At 44.0% G+C, this 21,533-nt stretch overlaps 1 protein-coding gene across 4 annotated transcripts in view; it reads right to left on the reverse strand.

The window, feature by feature from the left end:
• Map3k20 (mitogen-activated protein kinase kinase kinase 20) overlaps positions 1–21,533 on the reverse strand; it is a 155,095-nt gene that overhangs the window by 55,053 nt on the left and 78,509 nt on the right. For all 4 annotated transcript variants that reach the window (XM_075984891.1, XM_075984890.1, XM_075984892.1 and 1 more), the window contains exons 5-9: positions 18,699–18,764; positions 15,806–15,834; positions 15,553–15,690; positions 8,554–8,640; positions 3,540–3,614 (exon numbers count right to left, since the gene is read on the reverse strand). In XM_075984891.1, the coding sequence (XP_075841006.1) occupies positions 3,540–3,614; positions 8,554–8,640; positions 15,553–15,690; positions 15,806–15,834; positions 18,699–18,764 (395 nt within the window). The remainder of the gene's footprint in view (positions 1–3,539; positions 3,615–8,553; positions 8,641–15,552; positions 15,691–15,805; positions 15,835–18,698; positions 18,765–21,533) is intronic.

Raw genomic sequence — 21,533 nt, forward strand, 5'->3', positions numbered from 1 at the left:
CTAGCTATTTGGGAGGCTGAGGCTGGAGGATTACTGGAGCCCAGGAGTTCTTCGGTGATGGTTTAAATGTGCTGGCTGCAGAACACAGCACGGTGCTGGGGACCTGTGGCTCCTCCTCTGAAGGGCTTAGCTGCCTTTGGGGTGTCCTTACAGATGGCTTAGCTTAAAAGAAGCTACAACGAGGACCACTTATCCCACTAAAGGAATGTCTTCACTTCTTACGTCTCTATTGGCTATTTCCATTTCATACATAGGGCATCTAGTTCAGAAAGGCATATGTTATCCAGCGTGACACAGGAGCTGGTCACAGAACCTGGACTGTGCTCTTAAACTTCTACTCTTTAATCTCATAGAGTATGATAACAGCTCCTCCCTGCTTATCAGCTCCAGGGATGTCATTTAAAGACAAATCAATACTCATCTTTCTTTTCTTATTTTCATTCATACACACACACGTACAATTTAATTTTTGAGCTAGGTTTTGAATATCCCAGGCCAGTCTTGGACTTACTATGTAGACTTCTAATCCTCTGCCTCTGCTTCCCCAGCGCTGGGATTGTAGGCATGACCAACCACACTTGGTTTATGCAGGGCTGGGGTTTGAACCCAGGGTTCAAACCTTTGTGCATATTAGATAAGCACTTCACCAAACTGAGTTACATTTCCAACTCCAAGAAACAATTTTGAGCATACGATATAGGCGACCAGAATGCTCTGTCATTTACACAACGCCACGTTTTTCCTACATCTCTCTTCTTCTCTGCAGAAGAACATCAGCCCCGCAGGGAAACTGCATAGTGTAATCTGTGTTAACACTCTGAAGTCTAAAGACTGAAAATGGGAATAAACTACTTTAACCAACTCCTGCTCCCCATTTACCATAGGACGGCACCAACTTCGAGCCGTAGCATGAAAATAAACCTCTCAGAAAATTTACGGTGGTCTGGCTTCTGCATCTACTTTCTATTGCTGCAAAGTGCCACAGGAACTCATGTGTGTGTGGGGTGTGTGTTCCTACACACACACACACACACACACACACACACACACACACACACACACACACTCTCCCTCAATCCATTTAGCAAGAAAGGCTAGGACTATACAAGCTAGGGTAGCAACCCAGACTGATTCTGGGTCTGGAAAAGGGTTAGCAGGTGTCAGGGAAGACTCAGTGGAATGCCACCTGAGAATGAGTGTGCTCAGGGCATGATGCATGTGAGATGTGTGTGCAGATTAGCACGTGAGGACTGAAGTGTGAGCTGCAACTGCTGTCCAATCAAATCAAACGCAATGGCCTGCAGTACTTCTTATCAGAATAAGATGTCAAAAACTTAGGAAACAAAAAAATTAGTTTCAGACTTCTTTTATACTTCATGTGACTGGAACACAGGATTCTTCTGGTCCTAAAAGGGCTCTACTTCCTACATGTTAAAGACATGCCAGTTTCATAGGCTCTGCTTTGGGCTTAGATTCCTTGTGCCATATTAAAATGTAAGTGCACATTCTCAGGATTTTAACTAATACAGTACGAGGTTTTTGACTGAGAAACTAAATCATACTAAAAAGATTCCAATCTAGCAATCTGGTTGCATTAATCTAACTCAATGCAAATAATTTGAGGTGAAATTTTTAATTAAGCACAGGTAAGATTTCAACGCTATTGAAATCACTGTATATGTTTTAACAGACACAAAAGTTAAACAGCACAGGTTTGAAAATAAATGTGTAAACATCTGCTTACAGCTTAACCTAAGTAGCTGTAAAGTGTACATTTCTTCTGTTTTTGGTTTTGGTTTTGGTTTTTTTTTTTGGTTTCTCGAGACAGGGTTTCTCTGTAGCTTTGGAGCCTGTCCTGGAACTCCCTTTGTAGACCAGGCTGGCCTCGAACTCACAGAGATCCGCCTGCCTCTGCCTCTGCCTCCCGAGTGCTGGGATTAAAGGCATGCGCCACCACCGCCCGGCCATTTCTTCTAATGCTTAATGCAACACCACATTCTGAAAAAAAATCACACACTGGAAATAAGAGGGTCTAATCAGGGGTAGGGCAGAACACTCAACTTCTTTGCCAGTGTACTAATAAAAATAGTAACAACGCAAACGTTGCATTCTTTAAGAAAAAATAATACTAAGGTATAAAGGACTCCACTTGCAAAGAGGCTGCAGAAAGTCTGAAGAGCTGCACTGGAAGCCGGAAGCTGCAGGACACCAGGGCCAAGGCAGGCTGTGCATGGCTACGCAGCCCAGCAACTGAATCTTCCCCAATGGAAGCAAGGCCATGGTGGGAGGCTTCCCCACCACAGCGGGCTGCTGCAGCACCACTGTGTTTTGTCTCTTTGGGGACAGTGTTCCGGAAACACTCTGCATACATCAACATGAATTCTGCCCACACGGCCAGTTTGTCTCTAAGCCATTTCCACCAAAGAAGCACATTGCCCTGGAACAGACTTCAGTCATCAGTGTTTGTTCCTAGGGCTCTCAGGGGGAATGGGTATAAATCGAGGAAGAATTCCATACTTTTTAGGTTCCTTTGCTATTTTTTTTAGGCCTCTATTTCTGAATCAGTTGTAATATCTCTAGTTCCATGAAAAAAAACTAAATAAATTTGAACTGTGAATTTTGCTTCTCTCTTGAATTTGATCTCTCGATTGTTTTAATATTTAATCTGTGAGACTCATTTTAAAATCACAAATTTTAAAATGACCTTTATTGTGAAAATCTAAGCACGCAAAAGCAGTGTCTCTCTATTCTATGACTGGGATCAAAACTCATCACTTCCAGTCATATTTAACACTATTGCTGTCCACGGACCTTCACTTGCTTTTGAAACAAAGCCAGGACCAGCTATCATTTTATCCATGACTATCTCCATATGCATCCAAGAGTATCTTCTTAAAGCTGATCTTTGTTGGGAAAAGACATTAGCTACCCACGCTTACAAGTGACAACCGCACGAAGGCCTAGGATTGGAATTTTTTCAGTCTTATTGTGACGGCCCTGGGAGGATACACTAGGATTCTTCTAATGAAGTATAGCATCTACCTGCTTCTCTGCTGGACAGAAAGGTAGCAGAGTCGACGCTAAGAGCCATGGCAGACTGTCTGGGTTCACATCCAGCCCCACCAGGGCCCCAGGCCATGAGGCCTTGACTCATCTTTAATCTGTGTGTGCCTGGGCTCTCCATCTGTGAGCCGAGGGTGAGCTCAGCTCCTCTATCCAAGAGTTAGTAGAAAGTGCTCGAAACACAGCCTCACATAGAGTACTGTGTTAGCTGTTCTTACGAGGCACAATGGTCGTGATTAAAAGCAAAAGAACAAAATTGTCTTTTGAGTCAAGAATGCCAAGGAGTTCTTTTAAAGGAAGGGTTGATGATAATCACTTGATCCAGAAGTCGAGCTGCAGAGGTGTCATCATGGGGCTTCTGGGGCTGCAGGCTCGGCAATTCCCTGCCGCTGTGTAAGGCTTTTGGCTACGCCAAGTTTTCAAAACCCCAAAGCGAACAGGTAAAACTTCAGAAGTTTGAACAATAACACAAGTACCTTGGCATCGGCTTCCCAACACTGATGTAACAGCTCAGCAAAGCTCCTGGGGCAGCTGCTCGGAATGGTTAATCTCTACAAAGAGAAGGCAAACAGAAGAAGAAACAAGGCTTTACTCTTCGGGACAAGGAAGTGCCCTTTGCAGAATCATCAAAGAACTAATTTAGAAACCCAAACAAGACACGGGATCTAAAGCATCCCTGGATTCATAGATGGCAGGAGGATTCACGCACAGATTTGTCCTGTCCAATCTCCGAAGGACCCCACTTGCCCACATGGAAATCATGGACGATGGAAAGGTCAGGTTCGTCATTAGGAAGAAACTACAGCCGGAGAGGGGCAAGCTGGAACACAATGCTACATCATCTAACACCACCAATTTATTGCTCTGTTTTTATAGGCGACTTGTGATTCCAGCTTACCAGCCCGGTAACTAGGAAACAAGTTGAGTTTTGGCAATAGGTGTGGAGCTCTGAAAACATCTTTGGCACAGAAGATCACTCCGCATTTGGGAAATGGTAATTCTGAGTGTGTCATTCAGAATACACGATTCATCATGGCTCTACCTTCGCGAGGATCAACCCTACTCTCACATCCCACCGTTCTGGTTCTCACAGACCATGGCACGTCCCTATTCCCAGAAGAATTTTTGTTTTCAAAGGCTTGAGGGGCCAATAACTCAGTGACAGCGACAGAAGGGCCTGGCATGGATGAGGCACTGAGTTTGATCCTCCACGCTATGAAAATAAATGATGACTAGACATCCTTCAATATACCATAAAAGCACCATATAATCAAGGACTCTCTTACAAGCCATCAAATTGCAAATGTTCCACGTGGGTCTACATTAGCCTATTAAACAAAACGAAGTTTATATAATTTTCTGGACCTGGCCTCAAACTGAGTTACAAATAAACAGAAATATTTTTGAGCAGTTTCCAGATGTACCAGACTTCCCAAGAGTGCAACACCCACACACGAGAAATCAAAGGGCAGTGATCTTTGCATTATTCATAACCTAACTACGATTTTAAGGACTGTCACTAGCAACCGTGCAGGTCTCTGAACTAAGTCGTTAGCACCGCTTACTCTATCAGGCAGTCACTTATGGCCATTTCCGCACAAGGCTCAGCACCTTAAATGGCCCCATCATCTTGTCTAGCAAGATCTTGCCTGAGCATGTGCGTACTGCAGGATTTCCATTTATTCTTCGCATTACAGGGTTCCACTGACTTGAAGCATGGTGCCCATGGGCGAGCTGAGGCTCTCTGGCTTTCTTTTCAGCAGAGCAAGTTTATAACTATAGTTGTTAGGAAGAGAGCCCTGGGGTTGGAGATGCATCAGTGGCAGAGCAACGGGCGTGCAGGAAGTCCTGGACCGCATCTCCAGGACAGAGTGTGTGTGTGTGTGTGTGTGTGTGTGTGTAGAAAGACATACTACAGTGGCACGCATTTACCTGCATGCACTCTAGAAACAGAGTGGCTTTCAGATGGACACACTTCAGCACAGCCTAACCTCGGTGGTTACCAAGGAAGCCACTGTCAACAGGCTTGGGTGTCCTTTGCTCCTCTTTTCTTACTGAGAAGCCTTTTTAGACACGACATTTCAAACATCACACGCAGAAAAAGTAATTTTTGATCTCTAACACTATCAAGTATTGGCTAATCACAGACTCAGACACATTGATGTGAGGGATTTTTTTGGGTGTCTAAAAAAGTACTTCCAAATAGAATCTGAAGTATTTATGTCCTGATCACACAACTTTAATGCGATCCTAATGATTCCAAACATCTCGAAATGGCCAGATACTATATGGAGCATTACTTACAGCTTAGATGTTTTGGAATAAAGGCTTCACGTTTATAAGAAGAGTACCTACTAATTTAGAGTAATCAAATTAGGTGGGGGCATTTTTTAAAAAATATTTTTTGTATCATTTTACACATGAGATGTGAAAACATCTACGTTTTTATTTTTCTGAAGTTCAAGAGTAGTAAATGAAAATTTAAGTTTAAAAAATTTGTAGGTAAACATATTTTAATTAATTAATTGTGTGTGGGTGTGAATGTGGGGGAGCATGTGTGCATAAATAAACACACAGCTGTGCTGTGGCGTGCACGGGGAGGTGAGGAGACAGTTTGAGGAAGTAGTCTCTCTTCTACCATGTGGGTCCCAGGAACTGAACTTAGGTTGTCAGGTGTGGTAGCAAATATCTTTACTTGCTGGTCCCAATGAAATTTTTAGTTTTATTAAGATTTTTTTTACACTAATTAATTTGCTATTTACAACAAAACACATTTTATGCAAGAATCCAAGTGTTTATAAACGTAGAAATTATACCCTAAAATTTTCTGAAGGCCCACTGTTTTTCATGGAAACCCTATATTAACAACCGTGTCTCAGCAATGCTCTCATAAGCTCACGCCTTCTGTAAGGTTCACTGCTTACTTTGTAAGGCGTAACAAGGGTTTACGAGTCTATTTCTAATAGAAGTCTAATAGAGTCAGAGGCAAAGATCCTCAGATACGATGTTAGCGTGATCGTCAGACAGATCTGTGTGGAGGAAGAGATGACTGCCACCTGGGTAAGAGTCTGTCCCCATCCTCACTGCCCAGCTCGGTGCCACTGCAGCCATATAAGGGATTAGCAGTGGGGAAGCTGGGAACACTGGATTCTCTGTAATATTTTTACAGACTTTTAGGAGTCCATAATTATTTCAAAATAAAAAGCTCTTTAAAAAAGCAGCTCTACTAATTGGCTGTAGATGTTACAGAATGACTAGATAGTCCACACTATCAATTTCTCCTTGGCAGTTTAAACGCCATTCTTATTTAAATGAAGACGTGAAAATATGGGAACCTTCCTCCAACCCAATAACTGAAAGTATTCAACAGTAAAGATAAAAAAATTATTGGAGGCTGAAGAGGTTTTATGAGTTATGCTTCTTGAGGTCTCGGGTTTGTTCTTATGTGAACTCAATCTCTGGGAATTGCCTTAACACTGTGTGAGCGGAATTTGGATAGTCAGTGCCTGTAAGGTGGTGGGATGAAGAAACCTTCTGGAACGGCAACACTGGAAATCCCATCTAGGCTTAATTTCCACATTGTTTTTTCTTTGACAAGTAAGTGCTGTGCAGATAATTATCCTTAATTCAACCGGTTTTTCTTCAATTCATTGGCAAGCTGAGAGAACTTTTGTCACCGTGTGGGTTCTCTCAACTTCCTACTTCAGTTAATGAACAGATCAGGAAGTCTTGGAGTCTCCCTCATCACAGCACACCACGGTACGTCCCATGGGATCAGTAGGGGGCAGAAGGCAGTGGCTTCCTGCATGCGATGCTATGGAGTTCTGAGGGGTGTTAGTGGGGGCATCCCAACTCTCAGGCAGGACGGAAGCTGCCATTCCCTTCCCCCTTAAATACCCAATGCTTTGGAAATGCTTTGGACTGGACCTATTCTGCTTTTCTTTAGATTGAAAAAAATTATTGTGAAATACTAATTATTCTGTCAACTTTGGAGGATCTGGGTGACTCTCTAAACTCCTCTCCTAATCTATCTTGTGTGGTGTAGAAATTGCTTCCAGGTCAGCTGAAGGCCAATGCTCTCTTCATTTGGATTCATCAACCTGAACGAAATACTCAACCATCTCTCTGGCAAAAGATACAGAACAGTGGATCCTTGCGTCCCAAACCATTAAGTTATCTTAACCGAACAGCACGTGGAAATAATGATCATCTAATTAAAACCTAACAGCTCTTGTGAAGCAATGAGGGAGGCCTGGTCTTATGTGGAAGTCCTTCCATCCCCTAGCCTGGCAGTCCTCTCCCACCAAATTCAGCCACCGCAATGTGCCGCCCTTTTCCAATGAGTCGGGAGGACAAATGAGCCAAATAGCTTGGGATCTGGGAGACAGAATCTTGGTTTCTCCTGGTCAACAGCGGCTTTCTGATTAACCTAGCATACTCCGTAGTCACTCAGGGTACAGATCAATCCAGTTCTGCTAACACGCTAAAAGGGGGCTATCTTTAAATATTCTTCTGGAGAATATTTTTTCCTTTGAGGTCTCTCTCAGCCTTTGTATACAGCTATGGAAATGAAGAAGTTCTGGGAAATCAGTTACTTTGCCTGGCAAGCACCAGCGTGCACGGCCGCAACACCATCTAAGTTCTCCTCACGCCGTGAGATGGGATGCTGCGTCCTTATGCTGTGCGATTTCCATGGCTGTGCGTTTCAGCGACAATTTGAAACCTTTCAAAATGTAGTTGCTCTCTTTGATATGGATGTGGCGTGTCCTCTGATGTAGGCTCATAGGTCCAACTAGCTGAAAGCCTCAATTTGTGGGAAGAAGAAAAGCGAGGCCGGGGACACAGCACAAACGGTGTTTACGCCACTGAAGTCCCTTTGAAATGGAACGACTCTGCATGAAGAAGCCAGCACTTGTACCACTGCCTCGCCAATTCCAGTGAGGAGCTCATCTTCAATGTAGTGCTCAACGTAGGTGGCAAAACTGTAATTTTTCCCCTTTTTGAAACTATTTTTTCTTCTTTTATTTTTGAAATTCTCATCTAAGCGACAGTTTCTTGTACTATAGTGACTCCTGCTGGGAGAGGTAAGTTGAAGTAGCTGAAGGTCTCTTACAGATATATCAACTCCCGGCCAGTAAAAAAGATGTCCTAAACGCAGGAGATGCAGTTAAACTGTTCCCCTACCTTGGACGCAATGGCTTCTTTCATCACTAAGAACAAACCCCCCGGTTTTACAATTGAGACTGAGAAACTAGTACAGTACTTGTACAATTTTTGATCTACAGCATCACGACGTGAAGCTGCAACAATTAGATGTAAAGGGTCCATTCATGAGGAATAACATCACTTTGACCCTTTGTGTTAGCTCCTACTGCTAATCTTTCCATAAGCGTGAACTTACTTTCAATTTGAAGAAGATGAAAAAGTCTTTTGCAAAACCCCAATACTGTTTTCTGATCTATGCACCTGAATGGAGAAACGGAGTCTTACCTCGTTTTTTTCCACTACAAGCCAAGCTACTTGCAATCCTTCCAAACCTTTAAAGGGGACCTCCCTTGTTAGCATCTCCCAGAGAACCTAGAACAAAAAGGAAATGGAATTTTTATTCTGGTACTTTATATTGGTATATTACTGAAAAATGTAGCTAGCATTTAATTGTATCCAATTACTAGACGTAGCCAACCATCTGTAGAAACTTAGACTATGTATGTATATATTCATACATAGGACTTTTACCATATGTTATATACTTTCATGTTCTTTGTATGTAAAGAAAAAAAACTTGTCTTAGGAATTGGAATGTCTACACTTAAAATTTTATATTAGTGATTAAACTTGATCTTTACACTCTGTGGAATTTTCACATATTCCCAATTTTGTATTTTGTTAGAGAACGATCTTTCTGCCTTGAGCCTCGGATACATTTTTTATTAGATAGTAACCAGAAATTCAACACAGTTTTAAAGGTTCAACAATGGCCACATTAAAAAAAATCAAAGTCCCCAGTTCAAATCCCTAGCAAACTCCTCTGCCCCATACCAGAAGATAGTTTTAAATTATAACATTTGGACTTTGTGATTTGGACAAATTTCCCTCAGAATGAGTCAGTCTGAAGGATCCATTCCTGTATACACATATTATACCATATTCTTAAGTACGGTGCACATTTAGTACACATACACGCTGTGTGCTGACTGTGTGCAGGAGTGAATATGGGCCCCCAACTGTGTGTAAAGCGCAAGGTGAGTGTGGACATGACCATCAACCGGATGCTAAGAAGAGCCAACTGGTGCTAGCATGGAGATCTGGGCTTCTCTCTAAATACTGAATAATGGGGATTTGAACACCCAGCTGCCATCTCTTCTTATTCAAACAGACATCCAATTTTTTTTTTGAGAGTCTGGCTATGTAGCTCAGGCTAGCCTTGAATTCATGATCTTCCTGCCTCAGCCTCTGAAGGGCTAGAAGTACAGGCATGTGCCACCATGCCAGGCTGACACCAAACATTTAGTCTACTAGAACTGGGCAAAGCGCAGAATCAATTCTAATTTTGCTGATAATCATGATATGACAGCCACTATGATTTACTGAGTGCCTAATATGCTCCAAATCCCATTACATGTGTCACCTTGATCACAATCAAGCCTCAGATACCATCCTTGATTTACAGGTGAGGAAATGGGTGTCTAGGAAAGTCAGATGAACTTGCCTACAGACACCCAGCCACCAAATGGGACGGCAGGGACACACACTGCTTTCTTACTTGGAGGCTGTGCTCTCATTCCATGTAATTCTAGGGCTGGGGAAAGCCCGGTGGTCGACAGAACACACCAGGCTCTGATGTAGCCATGGGACCAAGGCAAACTCAGGGCGACAACTCTGCAAGGTAGGCTTTGCTCTCCCTGGCTGCAACTCCAAAGTCTGTTTCTACACAGGAGTCTAGATTGACGGCACAGCTCAATTTGAGTAAGTCCTGTCAGCCTTTAACTGTATAGCCATTATATCCCCAGCCAGCCTGCTGCCGTCTTGTTCAAGCTATAACATGTCAAATGAATGCTGGCTAATACGAAGATAATTAGCAGGAAAATCAGGGAAATTGGCAGATGCTCCTCAAGAGTGAGGGGGAAAAAAGTCCCTGAAGCCTCTTTGGGCTTTTAATCAAGAGCGTAAGGTACTTCTTCAGAAAAACTACTGCGTGATTCCATTTGAGTCGCTCAAGCGATTAGGAAAAGGTAAGGGGCTGCCCTGGAAGTCTAGTGCTGGCTGGGAGGGAGGGTGAGAGTCAGCACAGGTAGTAGTCACCCTGGCGCCCCGCCTCCGCAGGGGAGAGGGCAGAGCTAGGCTGAGCGGGAAGTGAAGTCCCTCACTTTGCTGTGATGGCCACACTCTGTTGGTACTGGGGACAGAGGGGGAAAGGAGGTGACGAGTGGGAAAATTGATCGATTGGGCATTGGCTGAGGGGATGGAAACAAGGAGGCAGTGTCAAAGAAACCAAAGGCTCCAGGCCCCCCCCCCCCCAAACACTCAGGTGAACCTTTCAGGCCTCCCCCTTTCATAGTCTGGGGGAGGGAAAGCACAACTCACGCACAAATGTGTGCCCACGTGTGGAATCTACCTGCATTCTACAGAGCAAAATGCACCCCCCAGAGTCTGATGCAATAACATCAGAAGGCCACTTTTTCTTCGTTTTTTTTTTCCAGATCAAAATACTTGCCTGGACAATAACAAAAGTCTAATAAATTAGGAGTTATAACCCTGAAACAACTGGACAGTGTCACTCTGCCTGTGTCTCTGAATAGATGCAACAGCCAAGGGAGGTGCTTGAGGGATTTAAAACTGGGGAGACTGAGGTGCTAACCGCCAGAAGCCTCCAGTTCTGGAACCTTCTATTTGGTTCCAGTATCAACGCCTCCCATGAACTCCCTTTATTAATTCCCCAGATTTGGGAATGCACCCAAATGAAAGCAGAATGAGCTAGGGTGGCTTTTTTCTGCATTCAATAAAAATGACATTTGGCAAAAAAAAAAAAAGTAAGTTTGTTGAGGAAGTCACTCGGAGGTCTAAAAATACATGAAGCCGATGCCTTAAAATACCAGTTCCAAGGACGCAGGCCAAACACGGCTGTGAGCTTTCACCTCCAGAATATTTTCCAACTCATTGTATACTAAGACGTCCTCCCAGCTAAACTGCACTCACAAGGAGAATTTCTATTTTCAGTTTACAGAGCAGAAACTTGGATGAGACTGTATATTTCTGCCTTTTCTCTCACAAACAATAGGAAGCCATTACCTGAGCCCGGCTGGTTCTGGAACAGGGCTCCAGACAAGTCTCAGAGGCTGCCCCTTTAGCTAGTCCAGTCCAAAGCTGGCATTGGCTGGAAGTTCCTAGGAAGGTAACCCTGGCCACTCGGGAGGGCGACCGGCCGTGGGGTCTCCCCAGGCTGTCCTTTCAGCCATCTGGGCTCTTTTTCTTAGCCGGTCATACTCTAAACCTACTCCCAATCTTTTAGGAGACACTCTCTTGGGAGATGTACAAACATCTCCTCTCTTGTAAAATGAGGAAAGGACAATTGCCTGCCTAGCACTGCTTGGAAACAAGTTTCTCGGAAGGCAGGGCAAGGCTAGTTAGTCTTGCCACGTGTTAAGAAGCAACACAAAATTACCAATCCGAGAAAGACGAAAAGCAAAAACCTATCTTGGCTTTTTGGGGTGAGTTTCAAAAACCAACTCTTCGATGGCTGTGCTCTTCATGAACTATGGGATATTTTATGTTAGAATGATGCTTTTCATGTGTGCACACACACACACACATATATATATAAGTATGTATATATTAGGTTGATGTATTTTTTAAACTTTGAGGATTGCAAGCTCCTATGCCCAAAATGGCCTCAATTGGAACAACTACCCTTTCTCTCTGGTGTCCAACCCACTGGGAACTCATAATGGCTTTTCAGGTTTGTTTGTTTACAACAAAGGGTTCTGGAGAGCAAGCCTTGGCTTTTCCCTGTCACTGATGACGCTTATTTAGAATGAACAGAAAGAGAAGGGGCAGTGTTAGATGCAATCCCGAATGCTTATCATTCAATCAGCACAAGCGCACTTCCCTGGAGTTCTGCTGACAGAGTTCTCTGTGAGGCACGCCGGCCTTCTCGGTCAAACCTCACTTAAAGAGAAACTAATGGCAGAAGATGATTTTCTCTTCACTTATTTTAGCATGGCACGCATGCGGAGGTCAGACGAGAACTCGTGAGAATCTGCTGTCTCTTAGGGATTAAACTCCTCAGACTTGCCAGCAAATACTTTGACCCACACAGAGACATTTCTCGGGGCCAGAAGCTGACTTTGTTGTTGTCTTGAGATTTATATTTACTTTTATTGTATGTTACATTTGCTTAAAGGTATGTCTGTATCTGACATGTGTGCAGTGCCTGCAGAGGCCAGAAGAGGGCATTGGATCCCCTGGGACTGGAATTACAGACAGCTGTCAACATCCGTGTGGGTACTGGAAACCGAACTGAGGTCCTCTGAAGGAGCAGCCACCTCTCAGCCCCCTAGAAGCTGTTTTTAAAAAGACACAGAAACATTTCTGTTTCAGGAACTCAAGGGCAGGAAGGCTCTTGAATGAGTTTGGAATTAACATTGATAGAGCCAGGGGACTGGATAGCCAGGTTCTCCACCACACCTGGTGTGTGGTGTAGTGTAGTCCTGGCAGTGCAGATATTTTAGGAAATGGTCTGTGAAGTTCCTGTTAAGTCCCTTCCTCAGCCAGCAGGACAGCCCATGTCTTTAATACCAGAGGTTAGGTAACAGGCAGATCTCTGTGAGTTCCAGGCCAGCCTAGCCTCCATAGGAAATTCCAGGTCAGCCAGAGCTACACAGTGAGCTTTTGACTTAAAAACAAAAGAGAACAAAACCATCCTTTCCCCCAAGAAAGCCAAAGCAAGGCAGGCAAAGGTAGGGTTGGTACACATACAGACATGCAGAGACCCTTCTCTCAAAAGTGGCACGTAGTCTCTGGAGTGAAAGGTTTTTACAACAGATGGAAAACCCACTGCACCAGAAAGATGGATTCAGACTGTGCTTAAGGAAGTGATCAGTGAGACCTGCCACAGGGATTTAAAGACGCGGGAGAGATCCTTAGCTGGGTATCAGAAGTCATGGCTCAGCAACTATGGTTTCCAAGGCAAAAGGCATCAGTTCCTAGCTACAGGTACCGAGAGGGCACAGTCTTAATGAAAAGGAAGAATGGTGTGTTTCACACAAAGCCCAGGCATCTGGAAGCATTTGAAAGAAAGCGACACAGAGTTTATTTTCATAAATGCAATAATATTGAAACTAAACCTTCATTCTATACATAACTCATAGCTGTGAGTTTAGGTCAAAAATTTCTAATAGGGAAATTCCAAGGCTTGGGGAAAGTTGTCAAAGTAAATACAATACATGGATTGTGGGAGTAGAAAATAAACCTCAAAACCCATCTGATGAACAAAACGGTGCAAGCTAATTTAAAGCCACGGCTGCCTAAATATGGTTTTCTCTTTTTATACACTCCTGCACATGCGAGGAAAGTCACATGATCAGCTGGACCATGGCCAAATGACCCACGTATGTCAGCCACTCTGATGTCTTCCCGAATCCCCTTGCTGCATAGAGGGCTTTGCAGAGTACGGCCCTGCTGCAAAGCACAAAGTGGTTCTGCCTGTTAAGGAGCTGGGAAGCAGCCTCAGCTGCCAGGTGTAAGCAGTCCTCAAAGACAAAGCCATGGCTGCCTGGTCCCTTATAGAAAACACACTGGCTTCTGTTCAACAGCATGAAATGAGATACCAGTACTGTCAAACACGCTATGTAAAATGTAGTCAAACGTGCTATGCAATATGTAAACCGTCCAGCCCACAGACTAACTCAATAAGCGATCATTTTCCCTAAAGTAAAGGAACGTGACTTGGTAAAAGAAAACAATTTCACAAAAGGTTTAATTTTTTTCCTTCTGTAGGTTGGGGATTGAAGAATTGAACCCAGGGCATATTGCTAGGCAAGTGTACCAGTACCCAGCTAAGCCCTAGAATAAAAAGTCTTAAATTGCAACAAAGCTCCCATTTTCGGAATTTCTAGATGAGTGTGAGATAATAATTCCTGTTACAGAAGGCAGCTTCAGAAGCTGGTGCCCTCCGGAACAGTTATTCTGTTTCTTCAGAAGCTGGTGCCCTCCGGAACAGTTATTCTCTTTCTCCCCTTCTTTCACGGAGAAATACTTTTTCATTCTCAGTAGTAATGTGGTTTTTATTCTTAGAAACATTCAGAACTAAGGGGAATTAGCTACTTGAAGTGGTTACTATTGCCATCCTTTAACCTTCAAAACCCTAGATTTGCGCTGGGCCTGATGGTGCATGCCTTTAATCCCAGCATTTGAGAGGAAGAGGCAGGCGGATCTCTATGAATTCCAGGACAGCCAGGGTTGTTACACCAAAAAACCCTGTCTTGGAAAACAAAACAAAACAAAACCCCTAGACTTTAGGCAAAAACACATAATCTATTCTTGAAACTGTTTTCAATAGCCAACAAAAGTCACCTGTGCATAAGAGGTTCATGACTTAGGAAGCACTAGCCATCTGGAAAGGCCCACGTGGAAGGAAGCCAGCAGACTGATCAGAGAACGGGGTGTGCCTGAAAAATGTCCTTCTCTGGTCATTACCTCCCACCTCAGGTAAAAGGGTGTGCAGAGAGGGCGTGAGCTGTTCCTTGCAACCAGTGTCTCTTTTCTGCAAGGTAAGGGGAAGTGGCATCTGTGGCACTGCTGGAAATATGACCTTGAGAAGAAGCATTCCCCATGATGCTCTGGGCTTTTTTTCCCTTTACAACATTTTAAGGAAAGCATCTTTAAAAGGGGGGCCACAAAGAATTCCTTCCTGCAGCAGGAGCTACCCTAGCAGAAGCCTTTTCCTACTACACGATCCTTCCTTATCTGTCCCCCCATTCTACCCTTGCTCCCATCTGTCAGCTCACGTAGCAACGTCAACACTTGTTTTTGTAGGGTGTGCAGCAGATCTGGACAAGGTTATCTGGCTTAACTACATGGCCTTTTGTAGTTTGGGAAATGCATAAGTGTGGCTCACTTAGCAGCTACTGGTGGTCACACACCGTGTGGGCAATCTATCACAATCAAGTGTACTGCAAGAGACCCTCAGTGTCAGTGAATTACACAGCTCTTCTGCCCTGTTCCCACTCCTCACAGCAGTATCCTGGGGAGCGGGCAGCACTGATCGGGTTCTGGATTACTTGCTTCTTGGAAGTAGTGATGGTTCTTCTCAGTGCGGGACAGAAGTGATCAAGCCACACATCGGGACAGCTAGAAAGCTCGGTCCCTATGCCGCCACCATAGATGATCCTCCTGTCTGAGACACAAGCTAAACTGTGGCCCACTTTCTTCTCTAGGCTGTTTGCCCTTCCTATGTCCTTTGGAAAACAAAGAAATAAGAAACACACTCACCACACCATAGGAATATGTGTCACAGGTTTCAGACACAGGGAGACTCTGGATAACTTCTGGAGCCATCCATGGGAAAGTTCCAACCAAGGACATGTGTGTGGTGTGGTTATGGAACCGAGAGGCACCGAAGTCACAGATCTGAGGACACAGGAACCAATGTTAGCCTTCTACCCAGCACTGATGAGAGATGATTGGTCACAAGACCCCCATCAGAAATGAACAACTTTCTCCAAAGTAAAAGACTCGGCCCTACCTTCAGGACTCCATCAGCAGCAATAACAACTACAAGAGAACAGAGAGGAATTAGGATAATCATTTTTGTCTGAACTGTCTTACAATGAAGAGAAGCAGAGCTTCGCATTTCTAACTTCACATTATAATCCGGGTATGTGTCCCCGTAATCCCAGGCTGAGGCAAGGGGACGATCATGAGTTTGAGGCCAGCCTGGGCTATAGAGCAAGAACCAAACCTGTCAGGGGTAAACAACAAGACTCTGTTCTAAACACACACACACACACACACACACACACACACACACACAGAGAGAGAGAGAGAGAGAGAGAGAGAGAGACAGACAGACAGACAGACAGACACTGAGACACACTCAGACAGAGACAGAGAGAATTTTATATTATAAAGGGTAAGATGAAAATATTTGCTGCATCTGAGAGTTTGTATGAGGGAGGAAATATTTTTTAAAAGCTTAATTCCAAGAGGTGCTGCTCTGAGTGGCTTTTAAGACACTTGCTTCACACAGATGCAGCGAGGGTAAACCAAAGCAGCTGCACCGCACTCGCCAAGAAAGGGGATGTAGGAATGGCTTTTTCAGGCAGGAGGGGTGGGGAAGAAGGTCAATTTGGAAACAATACATTTAAACTCAGGCAAAATATCTATGCAAGTATTTCTGGTAAACAGTTTCAAGGCTGACATTAACCTGGGAGTGTTGACACGGCGGGGGGGGGGGGGCGGTGTGGGGGCTGTTACGGAAGAGGGAAAACCATCGAGGCCTCAGAGGGGTTTCTGGGATTTGTTTATTCAGTAAGCTACTCGGTGCCCTGAGCACGATAGATCATCAATGCAGCAGCTGTTCCTCCTAGTGATTTTGGTAACCGGAGAAAGGATTCTTTGTGATCTAATCCATGAAAATAGCCTCAAAGTAAATGTGGGATTGGGAGGCATGAGCTGCATGCTTTTATAAATAAAAATGTAAATAAATATTACTATTCTATCTGCTCCCTATTCCTCCTTCTTAATGTGAGATTAGCAAGGGTTCATTTACAAAATCACATTATAAAAATACTTCCTTTGGGGGCTGGAGAGATGGTTCCCTGGGGACAAAAGAACTTGTCATGCAGCCAGGTGACCTGAGTTGGACCCCAGAGACCCATAGAAAGGCGGAAGGAGAGAACCTGACTCCACAGAGTTGACCCTGCCTTTCAATGGCACATCATTGCATGCGCGTGTATGCAAACATGCACCAGACATGCATGCACACTAATAATGTGTTTTTATTTTTATTAGATTTATTTACTTATTTTATGTATGTGTATAGGTGTGTGGGTGCATCTAGGCCACGGGAAGCACATGGAGGTCAGAGAACAGCTTGTAGGGGGGGGGGTCAGTCCTCTCTTCCTAATGTGTGGTTTCTGGGGACTGAACTCAGGTTGTCTGGCTTGGTGGTAAGGGCCTTTACCCACGGAGCCATCTTGCTAGCCCATAACTTAAGCTTTCAAAAAACACTACAGAAAATGAAGTCTCTCTCTCCTCCCAGTAAAAATAAATTGCCAGCGTTAGGCTGATATTCTTTTCTTGCTAATGTTTCCTATTAGCTACAGAACTTGTAATTTTTTTTTTTAAATGAGGAATTCGCCATCATTGTATAGCCTTCATGGGCTTAAAAAAAAATCAGAGATTAATAGTACAAACTGAAATTTTGGTCACAAAAGCCTGCTATTTCCTACCTGGTTAGAGATTATTTTCCATTGACTTCCTGTCAGCTAGCTCTGTATCACAACTATGTCTGTCTCAGAAGAACCAAAGAGCAAGTGAGGACGGAAAGGGAGTGACAGTCAGCCGAGCCAGCCAACCAGGTTAGGAGGGGCCAGCTTGGATTCCTGATGGTGGCAGCTGCTTACAACTTCCTGTCCTTCCTGCCTACCACCTGTCAGACCCAGGCCTGGAGGTCCCGAGTGTGAGCAGCGCCCCTGGGGCTCTGCCCAGGCTCCTCTTGCCCGCTTGCTGTCATCGCCCCTTCTCAGGACCACACGGCTGGTAAATCCCTGTTTTAGCTGCAGCGATCTTAAATTCCTAAAACTAAATGCTTTTCTGCCACTGAAGAGTGCAGAAATAACCGATAGCAAGCAAGGGCTGCTTTCTTTCATCTCTTAAGCAGAACCCTCGGACGCTTATTTAGCTCTGCTAAGTAAACAGTCCTCCTGCCTTTCTGCTAGCTCCGAGGTGACGTCATGGAAGAAGGTAGCATCTAATCCCAGGAGCTATTTTAAGGAGCTCGCTTTCCAAACGATAAGTATAGGGCTCATAAAGTATAGAAAGCCCAGAAAAGAGAAAGAAAAAAAGGAATGCCTTTACATTCTGAACTCTCAAGCATGCTGGTTATCTTTGGGCGCTACTCCAGGTAACATGGGCATGAGTGACCAAAAGATACAAACCATCGGAATTCAGAAATAAAACTCAAAGTTGCTGGCAGAAGGAAGGATCTAAAAATAGGAGACTTAAAATACACGACTACACCCTCTGACCTGGTGGTGCAGATTTTAGAAAAGGATCCTAAGCAAATAATTAGAGATGTGTTTTTTTTTCTTAACAAAAAACAAAAATAAAAACTTGGCCAAAAGGCATTAAACATTTCTTATTTTAGATAAAAACAAAAAACAAAACAAGCCAAACAAAGAAAGGAAATGAGGAGCATAAGCAAATCCAGTTGGCTCCATCCTGTGTTAGACTCGTACAGAACACTAGGCAAACCTCAAATAACACACAGACGTCGATCTTTGCTGACAGTGAAAATGTTTCCAGGGTAGTGCAGACCACCCACGAGCTACAAAGCCATGGGAAGCTCGTGCTGGTTATTTCCCGGTGCCAGTGAACTGGGTAAAGTACTAAGGTCAGACGGCGTGACCACTTACCGTTTCTTGACTTGAGATCTCTGTGGATCACCTTGACTGGGGCCTCCATGTGTAAGTAGTGCATCCCTTTGTACAAGAGGGGAAGAGGATTAGTGCTCTGCAGTATCACATCAGTGGGGACGTTCAGAACTTTGCCATGAGATCCACAGCAGAGAATACGCCCATGTGTTCTGCCCGTCCATGCTCCATAAAAAAACCACCTCTGCCCACGGCCAATGCGGAGCTCTACTGTGGATCATCTCATTGCTTACAGTACCTAAGAAAGACACCATCATTTTCTCAGATCTGCAGCAAAATGACCAAGATGACCTCTGAGCACCCCACTGCCAGGTAAGCTGAGGCTCCTCGTCTCTCACCTGGACGTCTGCAGCCTGAGCTGCAGTGACATTATTCTCCAAGACCTGAGCGTGAAGACAGAATGGGTGGCCAGCAGGCCCACTGGTGGATAAGGGTGCTGTGGTCTCCTAGTAGATGTACAATGCTTACATCTAAAGATAGGTTTTTCTCACAAGAATAAATCTCCAAATCCACTCTGATCTATTTATAATATGAATTAAGGTACTCTATATACTGCGTGAATCAAATGTCAATAATTTCATTATTTTGAATGAGAAATTATACTTTATGATATATTTCATGGTTATCCCCTTAAAAGTATTTGGTCTTCTTTTTTTTTTTTTTTGCCAAAAACAGAAAATAGAGGGAAAACTAAATTTTCTACACAGTACTTCTGAAACAGTCCTTTCTACATCAAATCAAACAGGACCTTTTTTTTTTTTGATGAGATGCTCATGAAAGTAATTTATTAAGTACATTTGGTTTTTTTTAAATACACAGAACATTACAATTTTATAAAGGTGAATTTATTAATAGCTATTCTTCTACTACTCTGGTTATTCCATACGGAGGCATCAAAAGAACAAAGAAAATAAGAAAAGAGTTTCAGCTCTTGTTACATAATGATATCACTGAAAAGAATCAAGTTAGCAGAAGTATTAGGAGCTTAAACGATCTTAACCCATGTAACTGGGATAAAGGGTCTCATTTAATAGCAAGTTCCACATAGTCAAACTGCAACGCTCCTTGTGTGGCACTTCACAGTCTATATGCCTGAACTTCACAGTCACGCCCTCCTTGTTTTAAGATTAAATCTCCAAATAATTTTCAGGTAGAGTCTATTTGACTATGATTAGGAGGAGGAACAGATGGTTTTTATACTTGCTGACAGAATTTCAAAGGGGACAATTTGACTAGAAAAAATTTAAAATATAGGCATTTTTTTACTCCATGTCAGATTATCAGAAGAAAAAGTCTACTAAGTTATTGGTGCACAGAGCATAGTAGTGGTCGACTCTGGAAACTTAGGAACATCTCATTATGTAAACAGAAAACTCAATTATTTTGTAGTCACTTGCTTTGTTTTTATTGCAAAACCATTGAAAAGGGCTGAAAAATACTTTTATCTGGTTTAACTATCTGTGAATTCTCTCTCCTTGTGTGGGGTTAGAGACAGGGTTTCTCTTTGTAACAGCTCTGATTGCCCTGTAACTTACTCTGTAGACCAGGCTGGCCTCAAACTCAGAGATCCGTTTGCCTCTGCCTCCTGAGTGCTGGGAGTAAAGGCGTGCGCCACCACAGGGCATATTTGTGAATTCTTAATAAGATCTGACAGGTACCAGGGAGGAGGCTTGGGGGACTTGGGATGGAGGCAGCATTCGAGTCAGCGTTCTAATTGTCCCTCACATACAACTGCGGATGCACGTGCCTGCCCGCTCCCCTTCCTCCTCCTTCTGGGAGGGAAGAGCACCCTGGCAGCTTTGAGTGCAGCTCCCAACAGCAAAGACGTTGAGCAACGCCTATTTCCAAATGTGTGAGTCAACTCTCAGGATGAATTATTCATTCTCTGATGTCTCAACATGTTATTGCTTCAGTGGCTTCAATCATGGTCAACCCAAAAGGCTCACAGGCTGAATTAGAAACAAAGCCAACCAGAGCCAAGACTTGGTATTTAAAATTTACACTTAGCTGTAGGGGACAGGGTTGAAGTCGATCTTAAAGTACGGGTTCCATTTTCCTTTTTCAGACCATCTGGAATAATTCCTACATATTGCATATCACTTAGGATTATGAGTAAATGGGTCCATTTTCTGGGGCCAAACACATGGGAATTTATCTTTTCGATTCATTCTCTAATTGGGCAAGGAGGTTATATTAGCTGGGGACCGGGACTCTTCCCACCTTCATTTCCCTGGATCTCTGCTTTCATTGTGCTACTTAACTCTGCTCCTTCTCTTCCCTGTTCTTCTGCAGTGGGGAAGCAGCTCTCCTGAGAAACTCAAAATAACAGTGCTACTCTAGAGCCAAGAGAGGTGGCCCTCAGGCAGGACCATGTGACAGAGGGCCAAGTGGGTGCTGCAGCTGGAATGGGGGACTATAAGGCAGAGGGAGCACAGCTGGAAGCTGCCACTTGATTTGTTTGCTGCCTATCCATCCACCCTAAGTACCACTAAGTCATAACAGGAGTGTAATTAGCTGAGCACAGAAAACATAACGTCAGTAGAGTGCAATAAGGACTGTGTGTGTTTCCATCCGTGTAGGCGCATTTCCACAATGCGGCAGGCAACCGCCAGCATCAGCCTGGCCTTGCCTACTCGCAGGTGCGTCGTGTGTACTATGGACACTCACGGGTGCTCCTCGTGTACTACAGACACTCACGGGTGCTCCTCGTGTACTACGGACACTCACGGGTGCTCCTCGTGTACTACGGACACTCACGGGTGCTCCTCGTGTACTACGGACACTCACGGGTGCTCCTCGTGTACTACGGACACTCAC

Source organism: Microtus pennsylvanicus, chromosome 9, assembly GCF_037038515.1.
Source record: "Microtus pennsylvanicus isolate mMicPen1 chromosome 9, mMicPen1.hap1, whole genome shotgun sequence".
Taxonomy (NCBI): Eukaryota; Metazoa; Chordata; class Mammalia; order Rodentia; family Cricetidae; genus Microtus; species Microtus pennsylvanicus.